The following is a 20,997-nucleotide window of genomic DNA, read 5'->3' as shown; positions in this document are numbered from 1 at the left end:
GTTTGAACCAATGAAGTTCTAGGGCAATTGCTCTAGTGGGTGTCTGTGATAGGAGCATTCAACTTGTGAATGCCACACATACCTCGGCCCCTAGCATAATTCCCAGAATGGAGGGTTCATTCCTTGTCTGCTAAGTGTTTGTTTCTTTGCAATGGGATATATTTACATCTTGGTTCTTTATACCCTAGTGTACAAAGCTTCATTGTTACATAATAAGGCTCAATGATGAAAATGTATTGCACTACAAATAAAGACAAGAAGACTATTCATAATCGATCATATCATTTCAATTTTCTAATCCCATCATGCTGATTGTTTTAATCAAGATCATTCTCTCATCAAGCATCTTTTCTTGAATCAACCTTTTCAATTCTTTCCAATCATTCTTTTATCTAACATGATCTTTCTTATCACTTAATTCCAATCTTTTCATCTATAATTCTTTCACTTCCTCACATCAACTATTCTATGTATCAATCAATTATTCCTCACCTTCATCATATTTTATTATTCATCAAATCATGATCATCTATCTTTGTCTTCTACATGATGTCTCCTTCCTGAAACTAGACATATCAGTCTTATGCAGGATGTATCCTTCCTGAAACTAGACATATCAGTCTTTATGCCGGATGTATCCTTCCTGAAACCAGATTTTTTGTTCATTTTTATCTTATACAGGATGTGTCCTTCCCAAAACCAGACTTTATCTTTATTAGATTAATTAGATCAATCCAATCCTATCAAATTAATCAATCTACAAACCACTTCAACCATTTCTTTTCTATAATCAAACTCATTCCTGTCATCAAGTTAACCATTCTTCATCTTTCATCTAACATTCTTCTTCTTTTGAGAGATCATTCATGCCTTCAATGCACAAACAATCTCTCGAGGGGGCATTATACCCTAATATCACCGGGACATACTAGGGCAGAATTTTTTCATTTTCTTTGAAACAACGTTGTTCCGACATTGTGTCAAAGAGGGGCAAATGTAGACACCTAAAAATGTCTCATTAATCTTACACTAATTATTCGTCTATTTAATTAAGTAATTCTTTAATTATTTCATTAAATTAAATATTTCTTCTGATCATCACATCCAACATTTCTAATTATCGAACTTCTATCATCATTCTAATTAATTAACCCTATCTCAATTATTAATTAAATATCAATTATTTAATTAATTGCGACTTTTTCCATAGTTAAACAATCTTTATTATTTAATTAATTCATTTTCCTAAGTTTAAATAATTTCATTTAAATAATTTAAATTAATTAATTAAATTCCTCCAAATCCCCAAATTATAATTCCATCTAATTTCATTTCATTTTCCCCAAATTCGAATTTCACCGAATTTCATCTAATTTCACATTTCCAAATTCACATTTCACCAAATCTAAATTTCACTTAATCTCATGTGCATTTCATCATTCAAATGATCATATTCAAATCCAAATTGAAAATGAAAATAAAATTCAATTTCAAAATCCTATAGCACATGCTAGAATCAGAACTGATTGATCAAATCAGTTATCTAATCAGTTAACTCAGTTAACTCATTAATCATCCTTTTTAACTCTCAATCATCTTTTTCTAACTAATCTATCTAATCAGTCATCTCCGTAATCAATCCAGTCAACTAGCTAGTCAATTCAGTTTACTGATCAATCAATTGAGTTTACTAGCCAATCTATTTAGTTCACTCTCCAATCTATTGAGTTAACAAATCAATCAACTCTGTTAACTGATCAATCTAAATCAGTTATATATCAATCAACACTTGAGTTCTATTTCTCGTCCGCTTTGTGTTGAAAATCTATAAATTCAACCTATTTTCTCAATTCAAGCTAGAATCACAACATCCAGAATCATAGAATCATAGTCTTCAAAATTGTTGTCCATCTTATGCAGGAAATCAAGTGCAATAGCTGAGAGCCACCTACACCAACAACAATGGAGAAGAGCAATGGAAGCCTTGCTATGCCAATTGAGGGAGTTTAAAATAGACCTTTCTTTCATTTCAATTGATTTTGCATCATTCCATTGTAATTTAGGAGTAATATTAATTAGATTAGAGTTGTGATTCACTCTTTGATATCTGATTATGCAATTTACACTTATTTACCCTTGAATACAATGATATATTAGGTTATCCAAGTTGTAATTGAGAGGGATTTTAGCACATAATTGAATGTAATGTTGGAGCAATAATTTTTCGTTTATTCTAATGAATTGATCAACCAAGGCTTGACTTTTATAAGATGAAAATAAGTCTCTCAATTTTGGTGAATGTTTGGTTTGGTTTTGCTATCACTAACTTGATTGAGGAAGCCTTGGTGAGAGGTTACCCAACATGTAAATAGACCAAACTAAATGAGTTGTTTGTAATGAATTCCATTTTCAATCATGCTTGTGCTCGAGTGTTGGAGGTATAAGGTAATGACTTAGACTTGGATGGAGCAAATTTGTTTTTGTTTTTTTTGTTATCTTGGGAACTTTGCATTGAGATGTGACTGATTTGGATTGTTGAAGTAGATTTCGATGTTGGATTTGAACAAGGTCTAGAATCTTTTGTAACTTGGTGATGGATTTGATTAAGGTCAAGGACCTTGTTTACCTTGATGAAATGAAGATACTCAAACAAAAAGGGCACTACAGATTTGAGTCCAATGAGCTTCCATGTTCAAAATTCCACAACACACCAAAGATGCAATGGGAGCCATTGATTTTCAATCAAAAACCTCTAAGAATATCATGCATGCTTTGATAGTATTTAGAATTCATGCACTCTCCTCCACAACATATACACCTTGTGTGAACATATGGTGTCATCATGTGCCATTGCCATTAATTTCATCATGTGTCGCTTGTATTGTTCATTGCATACTATTTAGTATGATCCCACACAAATCATTGTTCCATTGCACCCCATTGTGCATGAATTTACATGGCCTTGCACAATGCTACCAACATTAGTAGATTTGGACACATGGACTTTGGTAGCCATTGAACATGATGCCAACCTCTAAGACTCTTAAATTAACAATTAGTTGAAAGGTCAATGGTTTAGTATGGTGCATTACATCTTCCTCCTCTCATTTATATTTGGTTGTAGGAATCCTCATTCCTTTCCACACTATTTATTTACAATATAAACATAAATAACATACATTTTTGCTAAAATCTTTCACTTGCATATATTAATTGTGTATTTGATTGTACGAATCCTCATTCCTTTGTACACTATCTATAATATTAATTGTGTGTGGAAAGGAATCCTCCACACTATCTTTCACTTGCATATATTAATTGTGTATTTGATTGTACGAATCCTCATTCCTTTCCACACTATCTTTCACTTGCATATATTAATTGTGTATTTGATTGTACGAATCCTCATTCCTTTCCACACTATCTTTCACTTGCATATATTAATTGTGTATTTGATTGTACGAATCCTCATTCCTTTCCACACTATCTTTCACTTGCATATATTAATTATGTATTTGATTGTACGAATCCTCATTCCTTTCCACACTATCTATAATATTGGTTCTACGATACCAAAAATAAAAATAATAAAAATCTATAACGTTGGTTGTACTTGTTCATTTTGATTTTGATTGTAAATAGAAGTAACATCGTATACAGGTCAATACCTACTCCACAAAAATGATAAAATCCAAATGTCAATTGGCCGGTCCGGGTCACAAATGTTTATTCTTCATCAACATGTGGAGGTGATAGCTCATTCGCTGCTTCCTAGTGCTTTCAAAAGTTGACGTGAAAAAGCACAAACGTGCACCATCATAGCTTACCCAGAGTAGGATGGTAGGAAGCTCAATTCCCGCTACGAAGATTTGAATGTAGAATTGTTTCAAAGTTTTTCTGTTACCAGTCTCGTCCATTTGAGACGTATTCTCTCACATTCAATAATGATGGGGCTCCACTTGTTTAGTTTTTGTATCGTTTGGAGGGAAGATGGTTTAAAATGAATAATAATATTAAGTAAAATGAAGAATATTAGACTTGTTTGCCTTGGGAGAATATTTGTTTGTCGGGAGGGATAGGTAGGTAATCAAAAGTATTCACAAGCAACACAGAATATAACATTTGATGCTTATGTTTGCAGGCACATCAATTTCACATTCAGTGAAAGTTAAACTCTCTAGATGTTCAGCTGGAGTGCTGGAAATCTATGCAATTCTGTTGAGCCCAATTGGCTATTCGTATGACACCCAATAACACAGCTGAGTGAAAGAAAACAAGAAAGTGTGGCAAACAAAGGGGGTTTGGGTTCATCCACTATGGGCAATGGTTCGGATTTTGAGCTGCCGGATGAGATTCTCACGGTTCTGCCGACAGATCCATATGATCAGTTGGATTTGGCCAGGAAGATTACCTCTATTGCCATTTCTTCCAGGGTGTCCAAGCTGGAGGCTGAGAACAGCAGACTCAGGCTTAAAGTGTCCGAGAAGGATCACATCATTCGAGACCTCGAGGGCAAGATTAACCAGCTTGATTACGCCCTGCAGGAATCCAATGACCGGTTGTCGCAATCCATCGATCAACAGGTAAGCTGTTTGTTGGAGGACTTTGACTGTATAATGCATTTAGAAAAGGAACAATCTCTTTTTTCGGCGTTCAAGATACTCATATTCCAATACTACACAACATTTAGTCATAACCCTAATACCCAAATGCATTTACTTCATAACCATACTTACCCCTTATCACGTAAGTCATCACCAATATTCTACAGCGTTTTCAAGCATATTACGGTTTACCCAGATTTCACTACTAAAAAATATCACATACCCATGCTACAGTACTCCACAATCACTTTCACATGTTTCCTTATTGCAGTGTATGACTTGAACGTAGGCTACTCACTTTAGGAATCCGCCACTTTCTGATTGCACAAGTTCATCATCCATTTACATATATTAACTATGTTTTAATATTCCACAATCCCACTTGTCCATATTTCACTACTCTACAATCTCTGGAACATGGTGACTTATTGTGTCTTGGAAGATTGAATTTGGCCAGTCGCTTAAAATGCCCCACTTCATCATTGCACCGCAATCCTTTTGACAAAAAAAGTAAATTACATCAATATCCTATAACAGGGTTATAAGTAATCTGTTTGTAATTTCTTTTAGCTGGTTTGATTGACTTGCCCTCAATTGTTTTCCTTTGGACTTGACAAGGTTGTTCTTTTTAGCTATAAACCCATAATTCAATACTTTCCCTCACTTAACAATAACACACATGCCCATGTTCTAACCTTAGCAATTACCCATATGCCTATATTTTAACATTAATAATTACTTAACAATAACCCATATGCCCATAATATGATATTGCAGAGTCTCCATTACGTGTTTTCTTTATTGCAGTCTGGAGATTTGAATGCGGCCATTCTTTTATCAAATACATTCCTTTACTCTTTGAAAAGAAAACGAGCAGTTGTTAATGGTTGCTTTCGGTTGATCTGTATTGAATTAAATTACCTTATCAGTTTTTCTTTAAGTTGAATGCACTTACTCCTTTTTGGGGAAGGGGAGTGGGGTTTGATATGTTCACATAATTTTTAGACATAGCATGAATTTTTCAGATCAACCCAACATGCATTATCACTTGATTGTAATTTCCTTGGATTATTTTCTTACAAATTTTGTACTTTGACTTAATTGTTCTTTTGGGATTTATTTCTCATGGCCCTACTAATAGGTAAAGTTAAATATCATTTTTTAGGTCAGTGCTAAGCGAGACACCAAATTGGTGTATTATACTCCCTTGTGAAAGCCCTCAGAGGGTTGCATTTTCATTTACCTTATATACTATTCAAATTTTGCAGCCCTAGGTTTTGATCTTATGAACAAGGCAAGTTGTGAACTTAAATTTGCCAATCTACCTACAACAGGATTTCATATTTTCAGGAAAAACTAGTTACATACGTATTGCATAGACTTGGTGTTAATATGGTACAATATCTTTAGAGATTTTATTACCGTAACATATCTTTTTTCAGGAAAACCCCAAATTTATTAGCTAGAGTGGGTACTTAAACTCTGATTGTGTAATTTTGTACAGGTAATTCTTTATCCCAACATTGTGGTGGGATTGGACCTGGGCCATCATGGTGGTAAGCAAACCAACTAATTGCTAGACCGCAGTTGAATGGGATATCACCTCAATAATAGACCTCTAGGAATATATTAGCCATACTTGAAATGTATCATGTTGAAGGGAAAAGGTCCATGCCATTCCATAGTACTTTAGACATCCTTAGGCAGTTAATTCAGAAAATTGTGTTCTAATTTGATTACATTGTAAGTTGTTATCTTAAAATGCCTTCCTTTTTAAGATTTATTAGGATTGCTTCTGTTTTCTATTTAACTAGATTCTGACCTCAGTACTGGTAGCTTTAACTTTATGCTGGTTTTGAGCTTCTTAGAGTATTTTTTTAAATATCAGGCATGAGTTTTCCAACGACCTTGTAAGACATCAAAATTAGTCATAATACTTTTCTGAGTGGCCAAGTACTTGCTACTTTTAACACGAAATAAACCTTTGCCAACTTATTAAAATGGAAATGAATTCTAATATTGATGTTTCTTAATTTTCTTGTTTGATTGCTTAGAGCTGACATTTTGTGCTTCGTAAGTTATTAATTACCCGAACTTATGCCTTATTAAATTATTGGGGAATGTACTGTCAAGTTTAAATACAGTTTGGCTTACAAGCCACTGTTAAAGGGTACATATTAATTTGAGATGTGGATCCCACTTCATCTGGAGTAGATGGCATTATTATTATGCTTGTATTAACAGCGGGAGCATACTCAGCTGGGCTCAAACATTCCTTGCCCAGATATTGATGAGTTTTCCATATGATGTAACTAGCTCATAATTCTTTGTAGAAGGAAAAAATGAAAATCCACAAACAATCAAGAACACAAGAGATATATGCCTCTAAAATTTCTAGGTTTACAATCTTAGTATGGGTTAAATAGATGTACAATGATGACAATGTGTGTTGGCTGACGAAGGCATAAAATACAAAATTTATTTACAGAAATATTTACAAGAATGAATCTCATCATTCACAATTTGTAGCAGATTAAGAAGGAATATAAACAAACAACCAAGAACACAAGATTCAAGAGTGATATGCTGCCAAAACTGTTCTGTTTACACTCTTCAATAGTGTGGATTAAATAGATATATTCTGATAAGGGTATATCCAAGCTGTATATGGCTTTGCACAGGAAAACTAGACAACCAAAAGCTGAAATTTAATTACATAAAATATTTATGAGGTTGAAGCTTATAATTTTCTCTGAACTGGAATTTGTCCCCATTTTCCACAGATGAATCATAACCACCTCATAGCTTTCAAGATGAGATAGGAGAAAATTGAATCTGGTAGAATTTGGAGTCCGTGCAGACAATGAACAATGATGTTGAAATTCCAATATGGATAGAATTTAAATGTTGAATTAGAGAAATTGGAAATCATGGGAATGAAATATATTTTAGACTGACATGCATTGTGAAGATTTGGGCTCTAGGAATTGATGATCAGCATGTAAGAAAACCTGAGACACTATTATTATTATAGCGGCATTAGATTTGGATCCAAGTCATAGAATTCTGTTATACGTGGAGTTGCTGAAGGTGCTAGATTTCGTAGTTTTTGAATAAAATCCATGGTAGGCATTGAAGCAAGAAGAGAAGATGCCAATATTGAAGATGTAAAAAGCATAGTAGCACTCCATTTGCATGGCGGCATTAGACGCTCTTTAGAAATTGTAAATGGAATTCAATTGCCTGGATTTAATGGAGAACTTGGCAAACAGAATAAGAGATATGTATATGAATAAAAATTTCTGTACAATACTTTGTATTTGCAAGTTATTTTTGAATTTTTTGAAAAATTACAGAATTTTCGGTGTTAAAAATTGTCTTTCATGAAAAACTATCACGGTTCTTTGAATTGGTATGGGAAACATGGTGGGGCCTGATTCGTTGAGTTATTCACAACTTTTGCTACTATGGTGAAAGTTCTATTATGGAGTTGTTAGGAAACTTGCTTATGATTTAGAGTCCCAAAGTTTCCAGTACGGGTACACGTACGAGAACCGGGTACATGGGTACGGGCAATTTTTTCTTGCCCTTGGGTACGTCTGTATGTTTATATTTATATACACAAAAAATTTAAAGAAATATATAGAATTGTAAAACTAAATACGTTTGATAGTATGATACTTAATCATTGATCAATGCTAAATGCCAAAATGGTAGTGATAAAGATAAATATTAAATGCCAATTGATAGTTAAATATTTAATGTTTATCTTTATCAATTGGCATTGTGATAATTTTAGTTTTCTAAGTTCTCAATTTTGGTCTCCACTCCCAGACCCCCTCATTGTAATCAAATTTCTTATATGACAAGAGGTCCCACTAACTAGTGGGGTTTTGGGAGTGGAGATCCTAATGGGTTTGAAGGGCAGCAATGATAAGCTGCATAAGGTGTCACTTTTTGGCGCTCAGGGCCTTCAGGTACACCCAGTACGAACCCAGATGCCCAGGTAAATACCTAGGGTGTACCCGGGCGTAATTTCAGGCGAGCTCATACCCAGACGTGCTTGGTACGGGTGCGGGACACCTTAAGGGCGTGCTCGGTAATTTAGACCCACTGCTTACTGAGGAAAACGATTACCAACAAGAGATACATGGAGTTCATTGTTGGTCTTCTTGATTTTGATTGTCATAGGAAGATGATTGGGCAGAAGTTGGAGAGATAGGATTGTTTTTGAGACATGGCATTGATGATCCTTCCTGTGGATGTAATCACTGGAGTAGGGAGGGCTCCAAGGCATCAGTCGAATTAGTTGCTCACAGCAGAATTTTCTCCAAAAGGGATGCAGAATCTGAAATAATAAATTCAGTATTGGTTGTGTGCTAATCAGCTTAGAAGTGTGTGATGCCCTGTGGTTACAATGTCAACGATGAAGAATTATCAATTTTCTTCATGAGTGTAGGAAGTGAAGATTTTGCATGTTTGGTTGTGTAGGCAAAAAGAAGTAGCAAGATGGATTTCATGTGCCTAAGAATTGTCATGTTCAGTGAAGTGGAGCTGTATTGTTGGGAGAGTAATCATTTTAGAGAGATCACATGGATGTGTCCCTTGTCTTGTCAACTGTTAGAACATGCTTGTTGTTTGCAGAAGAAGTTAATGTTGAAACATTTTGTTGCTGTTTTCATTCTTGTAGCATTTGTACAAGGCGCTGGACCAATTTAAAGGTTTGTATCACATCTGAGGAACTTCTGTGTCTGCCAAAAAAATCCATAACAATAAAATAGAAGTTTAATAAAACAACTACAAGAAATCACACTGGACAATTTTCTTTTTTGTTGCTATTCTTTGCCTGTTTGCTTTTTTCTCCTTTGTTTTGATTCTTTGAATGATAAAATAATCATAATAAATTGGTTAAATGCACAAAACCCCTGAGATTTGAGAAATGGTCCATCTGGACAAGAAAAAAAAACTTGAGTTCTAGCATGAAAAACTGGTAAAAGCTTTTTTATGTCCTCTGGCTGCTGGTTTATTGTCAGCTTTCAGTATTGTTTCAGCTTAGACTTTGTCTTGCCTAGTAGTAATCTAGGCTGTTGCCATGGTTAGTTAATTGCTATCTCTGTTTCTTATATGATACAGAAGGTTTTGGGTCCTTTCTCAAATCCAACTTACCTTTAGTCAATAAGAAATAAGAAGGAAGAAGCAAGAAACAAGCATCTTCTTCCACTACAAAAAGAGCACTTTTTGAAACTGCAAAACCTTGGGTCTGTTGCTTTAAAATATAATAATGAATAGATGGTTGCAAATGATCAACAATTGTAAAATTTACATGTGTATCAGGACAATGCACAGCTGTAGGCAAGTCTCATATAATTTCTGTCTGCGTAACAGAATCAGAAGATTATGTACATAATATACATGTAATTAGTACAAGGAAAGATTGGTGAAAGATGTAAAAAATTTAGAAATCTTGAACCAGAAATGTACAATTTAAGAAAAACAGTATCATCTTCCTTTTTAATTATGTTCTTGAAAAAAAAAATTGGCTGAATTGTGTGTCAGGAAGATGGAGAGTAGAGGTTGAGGACACAAAAGAGAGTTTGGATAGAACCCACAAGTTTTCAGCAGGAAACAAACCATACTTACAGCAACAAAAGGTCCCCATCATTGGCAGCTTAGAATTCTATAATTGAGAGAGGTTTTTGTAGGAGCAATGTTTGAAGAGTCTTTTTGGGAAAAAAAAGGGAAGATAAAGTTTAGGCTCTTAGATCTGAAGAGAGGAACACAAGGAATGTGTGACTGTGATTTATTGAGTGTGGGCCTGAACATGGATCTTTTACCACTTCATATAACCCACTAAGATTTCACCACAGTTGCTACATGAACAGCCAAAACAAAACAAATATGTCACGAAAACTGTAATGTTTATATAAATACTTGCAAGAGTGAATCTTGTTACAGTAAATTTGTGTCGATTGTGGAGTTGAGGTCTGGTTGCTGTCTTACTGCGTCATGTGCATAAGATGGAAATCTTTATTTGTTTCACTTGGAACAGGAGGGAGTGGTGCGATTTGCATGTAGATGCAGTTTGGAATTTTGCTTTTCAACCTTATGTAACTAGGTACACATTCTTGCCCATTTGAACTAGATCTGGTACATTTTGCAGGATATTAGAGTACTCTAGACTGATTTTAGCTGCTATTGAAGTTCTCTTCGATAACATTTTTTCTTCTGTTTGACCAATACATTTCTGGGATAAATATTTGGTTACAATAGCTATATAGGATTTGGATTTTTGCTATTAGTGATTCTGAGGGCCATGTTTTGCCATTTTTTGTCAGGGGTTTTTAGATGTGGCTTATATCAGAACAATGAAGGCCCATTGGAAATCTATCATCACCTCTTCTAATTTCTTGCAGAGAAGGCATGAAAATCCATAGTATTAGACGAATAAGCTTTGCAAAACACCTGCAAATCGCAAATCACAGCAATAATTGTGTCTGTGGACTGCCCAGCTAATACTATTATAGACAGTTGTGCTATTGGGAGTAATGGAGATAGATGAGTTTGAGGAAATAAAGCCAAAATCCCTAGTAGGACAGAATTGGAAGTTGCAATATGGGGTGGTTTTGTCCAGTCTTTGTATTGGCAACCCCAGACTTATTTTTAGAAACATTTTGAACAAAATTCTATTTTTGGATGTTAAGTGTTCAATATTTTGTTGAGAATAGCTTCACTTTATTTTTAAAACTAGGTGTGTTTTGTCTTAATTTTTAATAACTTTGTACTGCATTGGAAAGTGATATTTTTGCTATTTTAACTTGTGGCCAAATTTTATTTTTGTGTAAAGATATATGACTTATTTTAGTGTAGTATTGCACAGTCTAATTGTTTAATTGTTTGCAGAGCAAACTTGCAAACGAGAAGAATACATTGATGTTCACTGTCAAAAAGCTTAATCGAGATGTGGCAAAGGTAAAGGGTCTCCTGGTGATGTCAGAGTGGGGCAATTCATTTCTTATTACCTTTAACCTTTTTGATGGAATAAATGTTTTTAATTTATGCAATTTCTCATTCAGTGAAGAAATTTGATTTTTTTTTGAGGGCAGCATATTTGCTGACTTTTCTCAAAAGATAAGAAAACTATTTTTATTTGTATCCCTAGATGATTAGATGAAATAAACAGTAGAAAAAACATAAAAAGAGATTGGAAAATATCTTTTGAGGCTCCAAAATTTGCACAAATGGAAGAAATAAAAGCTTCTTGGGTATTTTGATACTAGTGTAAACATGGGTGCTTTTTTCTCCCTCTAGCAGGAAGTCTTGTAGTTTGCCTTTGCTTGTAGACAGGTGTATGACTAAGAACTTAGATTGAGTTTTTCACTTATTTAAAACAAAGTTCATCATTAATTTGCCATCATTGTCTTATGGTATATCTCATCTCTTATGTCATTCATACATTTGAATTTTGTTAGAATTACCATACGCAACATGTAATCAGTTTGTTATGAGCTCAACTATGAAACCTGCTATAATTGTTATAAACTCTAGAGTAGAAACCCTAGATTTGGAAATAGCTTGTTAATCACCAACAAATAGAAATCCAAACTCTGATTTAGCTCATTAAATGTGTTTAATTTATCATCTTTTGTTGAACTTCTAAAAGCAGAAATTTGTGAAAGATCTGATTATTTAGGATGGCATGACAAACTTTAATCAAATATTGTATTGTCACTGACATACCAATTTAAGCAGTGCATAGGCAATGGGGAATTTTTTATTCAATAGTATTTGTGGCACTATCATTGGGGCGAAAAAGCCTCCAAAGTATGATCTCTCCACTTGCCAAGTATCCTTTAAAATCTATGCTTAAAACCTCGTCTATTCCCCACTTTATTGTCTAAGGGCCTGTTTATAGCTAATGTTATCACTCAGCTCTGATGTTTTTATATGTAGGTTAAAAAGAGTACATAAAACTGGGTCAACATAAAACAGTTAACTTATACTTTGGTTGTATTGACTTTTGCCTTAAAGCAACTGCAGTGTTGGAGGTTCCAGTGTTTTAGGTCCTTCACATTTGGCATCTTGGAACAGAAAGTCCTTTTTCTGAACAGGATATTCTTGTAGTGCCTTAGCTCATATTCTTCTTGAGTTGACAAAATATCTTCTTTTATTAGAAGACCACATTCTTTATCATTTAGTGGTGATAAGGAATCCGCTGCACTAACTTTCTTCATGCACAAGGCTTGGAAGGTGTCATGTACTTGTCACCCTATTTATGGGTCAAAATTCAAGAGCTATAAAACCTTTTCTACTTTTACTGGAACTTAGTGTCCATTGGAATCTTCTCGATGCCTGTACCTTCAAAAAAAATTGATGCTTACAAGGTTGTAATCTTAAAAAGGCCCAATCAACTGTTTTAAATTCCTTAGTACTGTTATGTTCTTTTTAGAACATTGTGTCATCTGGGGTGAATTTGTGTTTTTCATATAGTTGCTGGTTTAGTTGTGGGTTTGGGATTTGAATTTGCTGCTACAGCAATTCATAATTTGCATTGATAGTGATAAAGATAATTAATGATTCAATGTCAAATGCCAAATCAATACAAAATGCAATCAATAATCTTCATCGTACTCTTCATTGAATGCATTGAAGTTATCACTTGGTTCATTTTAACCACAAGCAGCCTTAGTGCCACTCCTAGCTACATCCTGTGTAGGAGCTTCTTCATTATCTAAAGAGACCATGGAAAGTTGTGCAACATATGCATCCAAGTTGGCATGCTTATGGCTTACATCCCAATTCATCTTCACCTCTTGCTTATAGCTGACTTGCTTATGTGATAGGGGCACAAGTTGGAATGCAGATAGACCAACTCATTTTCTTTTTTGCAACCAACTAGTTGCACTGAATTGAGTGGATAAAGGAGTATGTTTCCTACTTCCCCTCAAATGAAGAACTTGTAACATTTTGAAATTGGAGACAAAGTCCATATAATAGTTGTAAATATTAAACATAAATAATTGCTAGAATGTCAAAAAATAAAAAATGCTTACCTGTGAGAGAATTTTGATTGCAAGAGGTTGGAGGTATCGCCATCTTGAGTGTTTTGTACTCGTCTTGAAGAGCGCTAATATTGTGATTCTTTGATGAAATGAAGCTGCCAAACTAGATTTTGTGAAATGCAGTCTTGTACCTATCAACAACTTTGGTGTCTCGATATGATGCCATTCTCTTGGGCAAAGAAAGTTTCTCTGTGCTACGATATTTGGAAGACAATGGACAAGAAAGAAGATGCTAGGGTGTGGTCATCTTGCTCCATCTTTCAACAATGATTCTTTGCACTCATTTGAAAAATGCTTGTGGAATTATTCTCCTTGGTTGGTATTATGTGCTTTATTATTTTTCTCATGGAGTACATGAAATCATATAATTCTCCCAAACAGGATTGATTTGTATTAACAACCTTGATCATACTCATTATGGGCCTGGTGAAACTCAAGATGTAATCCACACGAGCCCATCAATCATCATCTAGGAACAACGATTTGACCTTTTGGACCCTTTGTGTATTTGCTTGTCTCCACACACTTAAAATGTTGCTAATGACCATGATGCTTAATGCCTTTTGCACCTTCACAAGTCATCTCAATGATTGTGTGCAATATCAATTGAGACTTGTAAAGCTAAAGTAGTGTAAAAAATAACAAATTGAAATTAAGAAAATTTCATATAAATTTATAATTAAATATTTGTTGCAAACTTAAACTAATTTAAAAAGAATTAAAATTTCATAAACTTACTTTCAGTAAATCCAACTTATAGGACTTGGCGATACCTTGTGACTATGATGCTTTGTCATGAACTTGTGAATGTACTCACTCTCGGTGTACATTTCTTTCACTCTATCTTTGTGTCAATCTTTTGCATCACTAAGTTGAGAGACTGGACAATATGTGGTGTTGAAAAAATGTGCTTGTATGTTGCCTTGATCGATAAATCTGCTGCCCTACAATTTTTGTTGTTGTCTTCAATGACTTGGACAATGTTTTTTTGCACCCACCATCTGTATTGCCATTATGAGGATTTTGGCAATGAGATTTTCATCCTTCATTTGCCTTAAAAAATACTGCCTCTCTAGGGCACATTTTAACGACAATAGACACTCTTGTTTCAGCCTATGAATCCATGGTTGTAATGATGTTTCTACAAAGTGTTCTAGTTTTCCAACAAGGCAATGCACACCTTCTCATACCAAAGACTTGTGTAATTTACTAATTTGAGGATGTTTGATTGAGTGCCATCACCATTCCCTATGAGGATGGTGATCTCAGTAGTTTGAAGGGAAGCCCATTGGGGTAAATGCACTGCACAATGTGTTCATTTGTAGTGACCGTTGCTTCATTCTGAAATGCTTTGTCTTATGGGCCTCATTTGCAAGAAAGATAGTGATTTGCTTCTTGGGAACATGGTGTCACAAAGAAGAGATGCGGGACAACTACAATTGGAGATGCCCTAGTAGGTGTCTTGCATAATATTTTCTTTGATAAAGGATGAGATTTAATTTTTCTTTCTTATTTTTTGTGTTGAAATTTTCAAGGTATGATTTCAAGTTTCATGCCTTCCATGTTGGTCAAGAAGTCTCTTGCATTTTGTGAGTCATTGATTCACTGTGTCCAATTTTCACAATTTAGACCTTTAGTTTGGGCAATTTGTATCAGAAGTCATAAAGTCAGAGCGTAGTTGATATTTCTAAGGCAAAAGTGCAAAATCTCTCTTTTGTGGGGTTTTAGCATTTCCATGTAACTTTGCAAGGTTTTTACATTGTGGCCCCAAAACTTTGAAACCTTGTGGACTTTTATCTATTTGGGATTTGAGGTTTTTCATGCACCTTTGCAAGTCTCACAAACTTGTTACCGGACTCCAAAAACTTGCACATCATTGCTACGTCGGGGATCTGGGCTTTTCATTTAAATCTATAGTCAGTAGACTCAGAACATTGTACGCTTACATCCTCACTCTGGAAGTTTGTTATGCAAGAGTGTCTAAGGTTCGTGCAATCCTGCACACCGTAAAACTGACCTCTAAACGTTTTTTGCTTCTTTATTTTCTATTTCTTTTTTGTTTTGCTGCAGGTTGAGCTAGTCTTGCTCTTTAAATTTGTTCAAATAAATGTCTAGTCTGTTTTATTTGTTGGATGTGGAGACAGTTATAGATGGTTCAATCCCTGCTGGGGCCAACATTCTTGAGCACCTCAAGAAAATTCAGATCATATTAAGGGTGCTTCATTTCCCACGCTGCTGGAACCCACCTAGGAAGAATATTCAGAATCAAAATGAAAAACATAGTATGAGGCGTTAGGATGGCTTGCAATTCTATGGGCCCCATGGAATTATCTTTATTTGCTGGGTGCTCAATCTAAAATTGTGAGTTTCATATCAACTGGTAGTTAAATATCCAAGAATTTTCTTATAATAGAGCAGCTGTTATATTAGCCAGCAGTGTCTATCACTCTTTTGGGCAAATCTTCTATTCAAGTCAGCAATGATATTTAATTTCCCCATGATCCACAAAGGCTTAATAACGAATATAATGCAAAGAGAGGGGTCTCAAGCATGAAAAGAGGGGGATGATATAGTTATGAAAGGAAACCATGGATTCAAATTGACTGCAAGGTCAAAAAGAAGGATATCGAAGACCAAAAGAAGAAAAGGAATGTTCTCTTAGCAGAGGGTATATGCCTCTAAGTTCCATTTTTAGAGTTTTTCGTCAATATATTGAAAATATCTGTCATTGTCAGAGGCTTATGCACCTGTAGGTGGTCAGATAGAAGATTAATGCTAGTCAGCCTATGCCCTTTGACATTTTCTGAGCATTTCAATATTGTCACATATTTTTGCTTCAATGTATTACCTTTAATGAAATTGGGTTGCCTGAATTGGCTACCTCTCGAAGGTACCTGGTTCAGGTCTGCACCATTAATTAAGTTGCAGATTCTGGTTTTTGTTGCAAGCTTTTGACTTACCAAATTACATGCAGGCTTTGAAAGCTTGTGTCCACCACCTTTTGTAGGGTTTTCGTCTCAGTTGAACGGTCATATCTTGCTCTTCCTTCTCTTGTCATCTTTGTGACTCCACTCCTATCCTTGCTAAGCTGATTTCATAGCCACGACTCTGTGTGTCATTACAAGAAGGATTGTACAGAAGAGGGCAACAAATAATTTTCAAGGGTTCTATGAATCATCAAATTTTACAGAGCTTTAATTTGGATTTGCAGTTGCTTCAAAGGGGTATTTCCAACTCTGGGCATTGCTTGATTATCTAGGTATTCATTGCTTTGCTAAACCCTAGTATATGTGTTTTTATGCTTTAAGTTTGCCTTTACCAAGTTAAAGATCTCAGAGGGTTTATGCAGTCTTGCCCAAAACTTTGACAAGTCTTTCCCCTTGAGGATTCAAGGTTTTTCACAAGTCTCTTTAAGTATTGCAAACTCACTTCCCAATTTGAAATCTCACTACGGTATATTGGGTCTAGGATATCCAGAGTTTGTGTTCACTCTCATAATCTTGCAGTCTTGTATCAAAACCTTGAAACCTTGCATCACTTTTTTCTTTTGGGTTTTTAAACATTTTGTGCATCCTTGAACCCCTTACAAAGTTACATCTGGAGCTCAAATTGCCACCTGCATATTAGCTCCAGAGCTTTAGACCTCAAATGCACTTGCATAACTGCAAACCTGCATCCAACTTCCAAAATAATTTTATGCCAAGAGAAAACCTATTTTTTTAACCCATAAATTCCTCCCCGAAACATGCTTGAAATATTTTTTGCATATTGGCAAATTAAAAAAAGATGCAAAATAGATTCATCAACATTGCAGAAGGGACAAAGATACATAGCAAGACCAGCATCCGTCAAAACAAACCCTATATCAATTTTCTTTCACAACAGCAACCAAATAAAACATAAACATGGCTTTGTTGGCTCTGGACATTGCAACCAGATATAATAAAAAAATAAAAAATAGAAATCCATTTTAGACCTGACAAATTGAGACCCTCCAAATTGTTTAAGAAATCTGCCATATCTTGGGTATCTGATATCCACTGAATAAATATTTTTATTACAACTTCGGTAAGAGAAGGACCATTTACATCTGAACTACTCAATATCTCAGTATTAAATGGCATGTTGACAGGAAAATTAATGCCATTATCAGCATTGGAAATCAAGGAGAGTTTTCTTTTTTGTGAATTAGAAATAGAGAACTTTCTTCTAATCTCTTCACATAAAACTAACATCCCATTTGAAAGAGGTCACGAAAGTTTCTTTATCCCTTTGGATTCACAAAGCTTAGTAGATCAGCCTTTTGTTAGCGAAAGATGTTTATTATTCCAAGCAAGGTTCTGCCAATTGGATCTAAAGCTGAAACATATTACCATCCCTCTTGAAAATGCATCATGTGCAATCAGCAAATGTCTCACTGATTCTGAAACACTCCAAATACAATAGAAAATGGTAGATACAATAGGTTCAACAACAAATTTTCCTGTTATGTCCCCATCCTTGACATCACAGCATTATTGCTGCACATGATCTTTCAGTCTGAGAAGTCTCTAAAAGGACAAAGTTGTAAAAAGGTACACATTTGGAGTATAGAAAAATCTAATAGAAAACATTGTGGAAAATCGTCTTATTCCATAAGACTTCATGATTTTCCTAGAGGATCTCCAAGAGAATAAATCAAGATAAAATAAAGATAAGAAATTACAATATTACCCGTTCACCAAGAGGACGACATGAATACCATCTAAGCATCCTAATTAAGAATTGTCATGTATACAAGATACAATAATGTTTGCAAAGGTGTTACACCATTATAAGCCAATCAGTTATGGATGTTCGATGGAAAGAACTTGCATCTCAAAGGTTCAAGAAAATGACATGAATATTATTATGCTGACAAATAGATTATACATGGGTGAAGACTAAATACATACTTGAACGCAGATGATTACAAGCTGATCCGATTTGTATTCACAGTCAACAAGGCATCAGTGGAGATAATCCTGTAGAACATTAAGCTGAGAGCCGAGACGCCATCCCATGGGACACCCATCGTACGCACAAGACATATGTTATCGGTTAAGATAATAAACATTATTCTTAAAGGTCTCATTATAATATCGATTATGGTTCAGTAACGCTCATTATCATATCAATTATGAAAAGATAACAAATCGACCTCTTATGTGAAAAGATACGATGATAGTTAAGATAGTGATTAAGCAATAAGTTAATACCATTGCGCACAACAGAATATACCAACGGACTTGTCAAGAAGAAGAGGCACGGCGTTTGGAATGAAGAGTTCCCACATCTTTGAAGGAGGCATATAAATTATATTAATACGTCTGGAATCCATTTGCAAAGGAGGTAGGGAGGAATAAGTCTGGAATGATCTCAAATTGGATACAAAAAGGAAAAGAAGATTATAACTCAGGACTCAGAACCCGAACTCAGATCGAATACTTCTTACAAGTCAAAACAATAAGTGTTTGACACTTAGAAAACTAAACAATTGAATGATGAAACGAGGAAGAGGTAGATAGCAAATCTGGAATAATAAAAAGAATATTATTTAAGGAGGGAGTCGGACAACTCAGATAGACATTCTTAACAATTATGGGTCAGATATGGTTCATAAGTCTGCGTGGAATGAGAGCCTATTAAATAACATCGATTCAAGACTATTGCTTGAGTCAAATAGTTTACTTGGTGATAGTTATAAAGGTTAATCATTTATAAAGTTTGGTGCAGGACAATTTTATTTGAGATATCATCGTGGATTAATATTTCACCGAGAAGAGTATTGCAACTATCTCTGGCCATGATTTTTGTAAAATCCGAGACTAGTATCTCTCTCAGCGGCAAGCATTCTTTTTCACAGGGATTGTCAGGCAATTGTCATAATGATTCCCTCATTAGGTGTTGAGTGTTGGCTGTATAAAGGCGTAACATATATCTGCAGCAATGTGAAGAATGAATAGAAGGAGAATTGAGAAAGGCAATGATAATATGTTCCAAGTGCAGCGATTAAGAAGAGACTGCGATAGGCACAACAAATAATGAATAGCAATAATATTCTAACAACCAAGTGATTAATATAAAAGCAGTGTTTTCATGAAAGAGAAACATTAACAAAGACAAGGGACAGACATGGAACCAATGAATTAGAAAGGTGGGATTAATGATAAAGAAATAAATAGTTTATAACTTTCATAAGGTGCGATGTGTTGGGATGCATGGTGTCTCTTCAAAGAAATCTTGAAGGTATTAATAGTTTATAAAAGAAAATCATTTGTGATGGGGGATGTACGGAAAGAGCAATCAAATATATACATTCAATAATAGATTTGAGAAAAGAGTATGAGAAGATATAAGTGCAGATTTATGAAGTTACGATAGAATTCCAATTTCACAATCTGAGTTTATCAATCCTTGACACAACAATTCAAAGGAAATTATTATATTGAAAGAAGATAAATCTATCTTCCGAACTATTTCTAGAATTTTGAGTTAAAGATTATAATAAAATGTCTTCAGTTTGATAAAATTATATTTATAAATATTTTACAATTCTCACTTTGAGTTGGAATTGTTGTCTCAGGACCAAATTATGATAAATCCTAAAATGGGGACATTACATTTCCAAACAAGATATCATGTGGGTGAAATCTTTTCTAACTTCTGCTTTTCTTGGGAATAAGACTAATATTGCTTCTCACTAGAACTTTTCAACGGTTTGGCCTTTCAAGAGCCTTTAGGATTCATCTCATAGCAAGAGTCAAGCCATACATTTTTAAGATCTTTAAAATGTATCTATACTTAACAAAGCCAGTTTGTGAAGAAGATAATCTTAGGGAGAACATTTTGAGTTTAAAGCCATAAACTTTGGCAAAATTTTTTACGAGACATTTAAGAGGGTTATAAGCCTCCAATTTTTTTTTTATGAGGTCCTATTGCCATATATAAGAAGCAGTTTTATTACGTCTCTATTAATATCTTTCCCCGAGGAATCCACTGCCAAAGCCTATTTATGCACCTCAAGAAGAACAAAGGAGATCCAATCAAGATTAGTTTTAAAAATTCAATAGGCAATATATTGACTCCAGGAGATTTACTTTTCTTAATATATTTTATTATTTTATGATCTAGCACATTTCTTCCCTTGTGAAGACCCTTTCCAGGTCAAAGGCATCCTCTTCCTCAAATGCCTTAGGGATAATTTTTAAACACAGATCTTTAGTTTCTTCATTCTTTTTATTGTGTTTTATTCAGAAGTAAATAAACCTTTATAAAATGTCATGAAAGCATTTTTTGAGATAAGCAAGGTTGTC

At 34.6% G+C, this 20,997-nt stretch overlaps 1 protein-coding gene across 4 annotated transcripts in view; it reads left to right on the top strand.

Moving 5' to 3' along the window:
• Window positions 1–3,699: 3,699 nt before the first annotated feature.
• Window positions 3,700–20,997, top strand: part of LOC131061666 (uncharacterized protein At4g15545) — a 32,471-nt gene continuing 15,173 nt past the window's right edge. Inside the window, exons 1-3 of one of the 4 annotated variants that reach the window (XM_057995577.2) lie at window positions 3,700–3,840; window positions 4,142–4,583; window positions 11,505–11,573. In XM_057995577.2, coding sequence (XP_057851560.1) covers window positions 4,317–4,583; window positions 11,505–11,573 — 336 coding nt within the window. In that variant the 5' untranslated portion in view covers window positions 3,700–3,840; window positions 4,142–4,316. The other 3 variants (XM_057995652.2, XM_057995715.2, XM_057995512.2) reach the window with 3 other exon arrangements.

This window comes from Cryptomeria japonica, chromosome 11 (genome assembly GCF_030272615.1).
Source record: "Cryptomeria japonica chromosome 11, Sugi_1.0, whole genome shotgun sequence".
Classification (NCBI taxonomy): domain Eukaryota; kingdom Viridiplantae; phylum Streptophyta; class Pinopsida; order Cupressales; family Cupressaceae; genus Cryptomeria; species Cryptomeria japonica.
The sequence above is the reverse complement of the archived record's forward strand: the minus strand, read 5'-3'. Positions and strand labels throughout refer to the sequence as shown.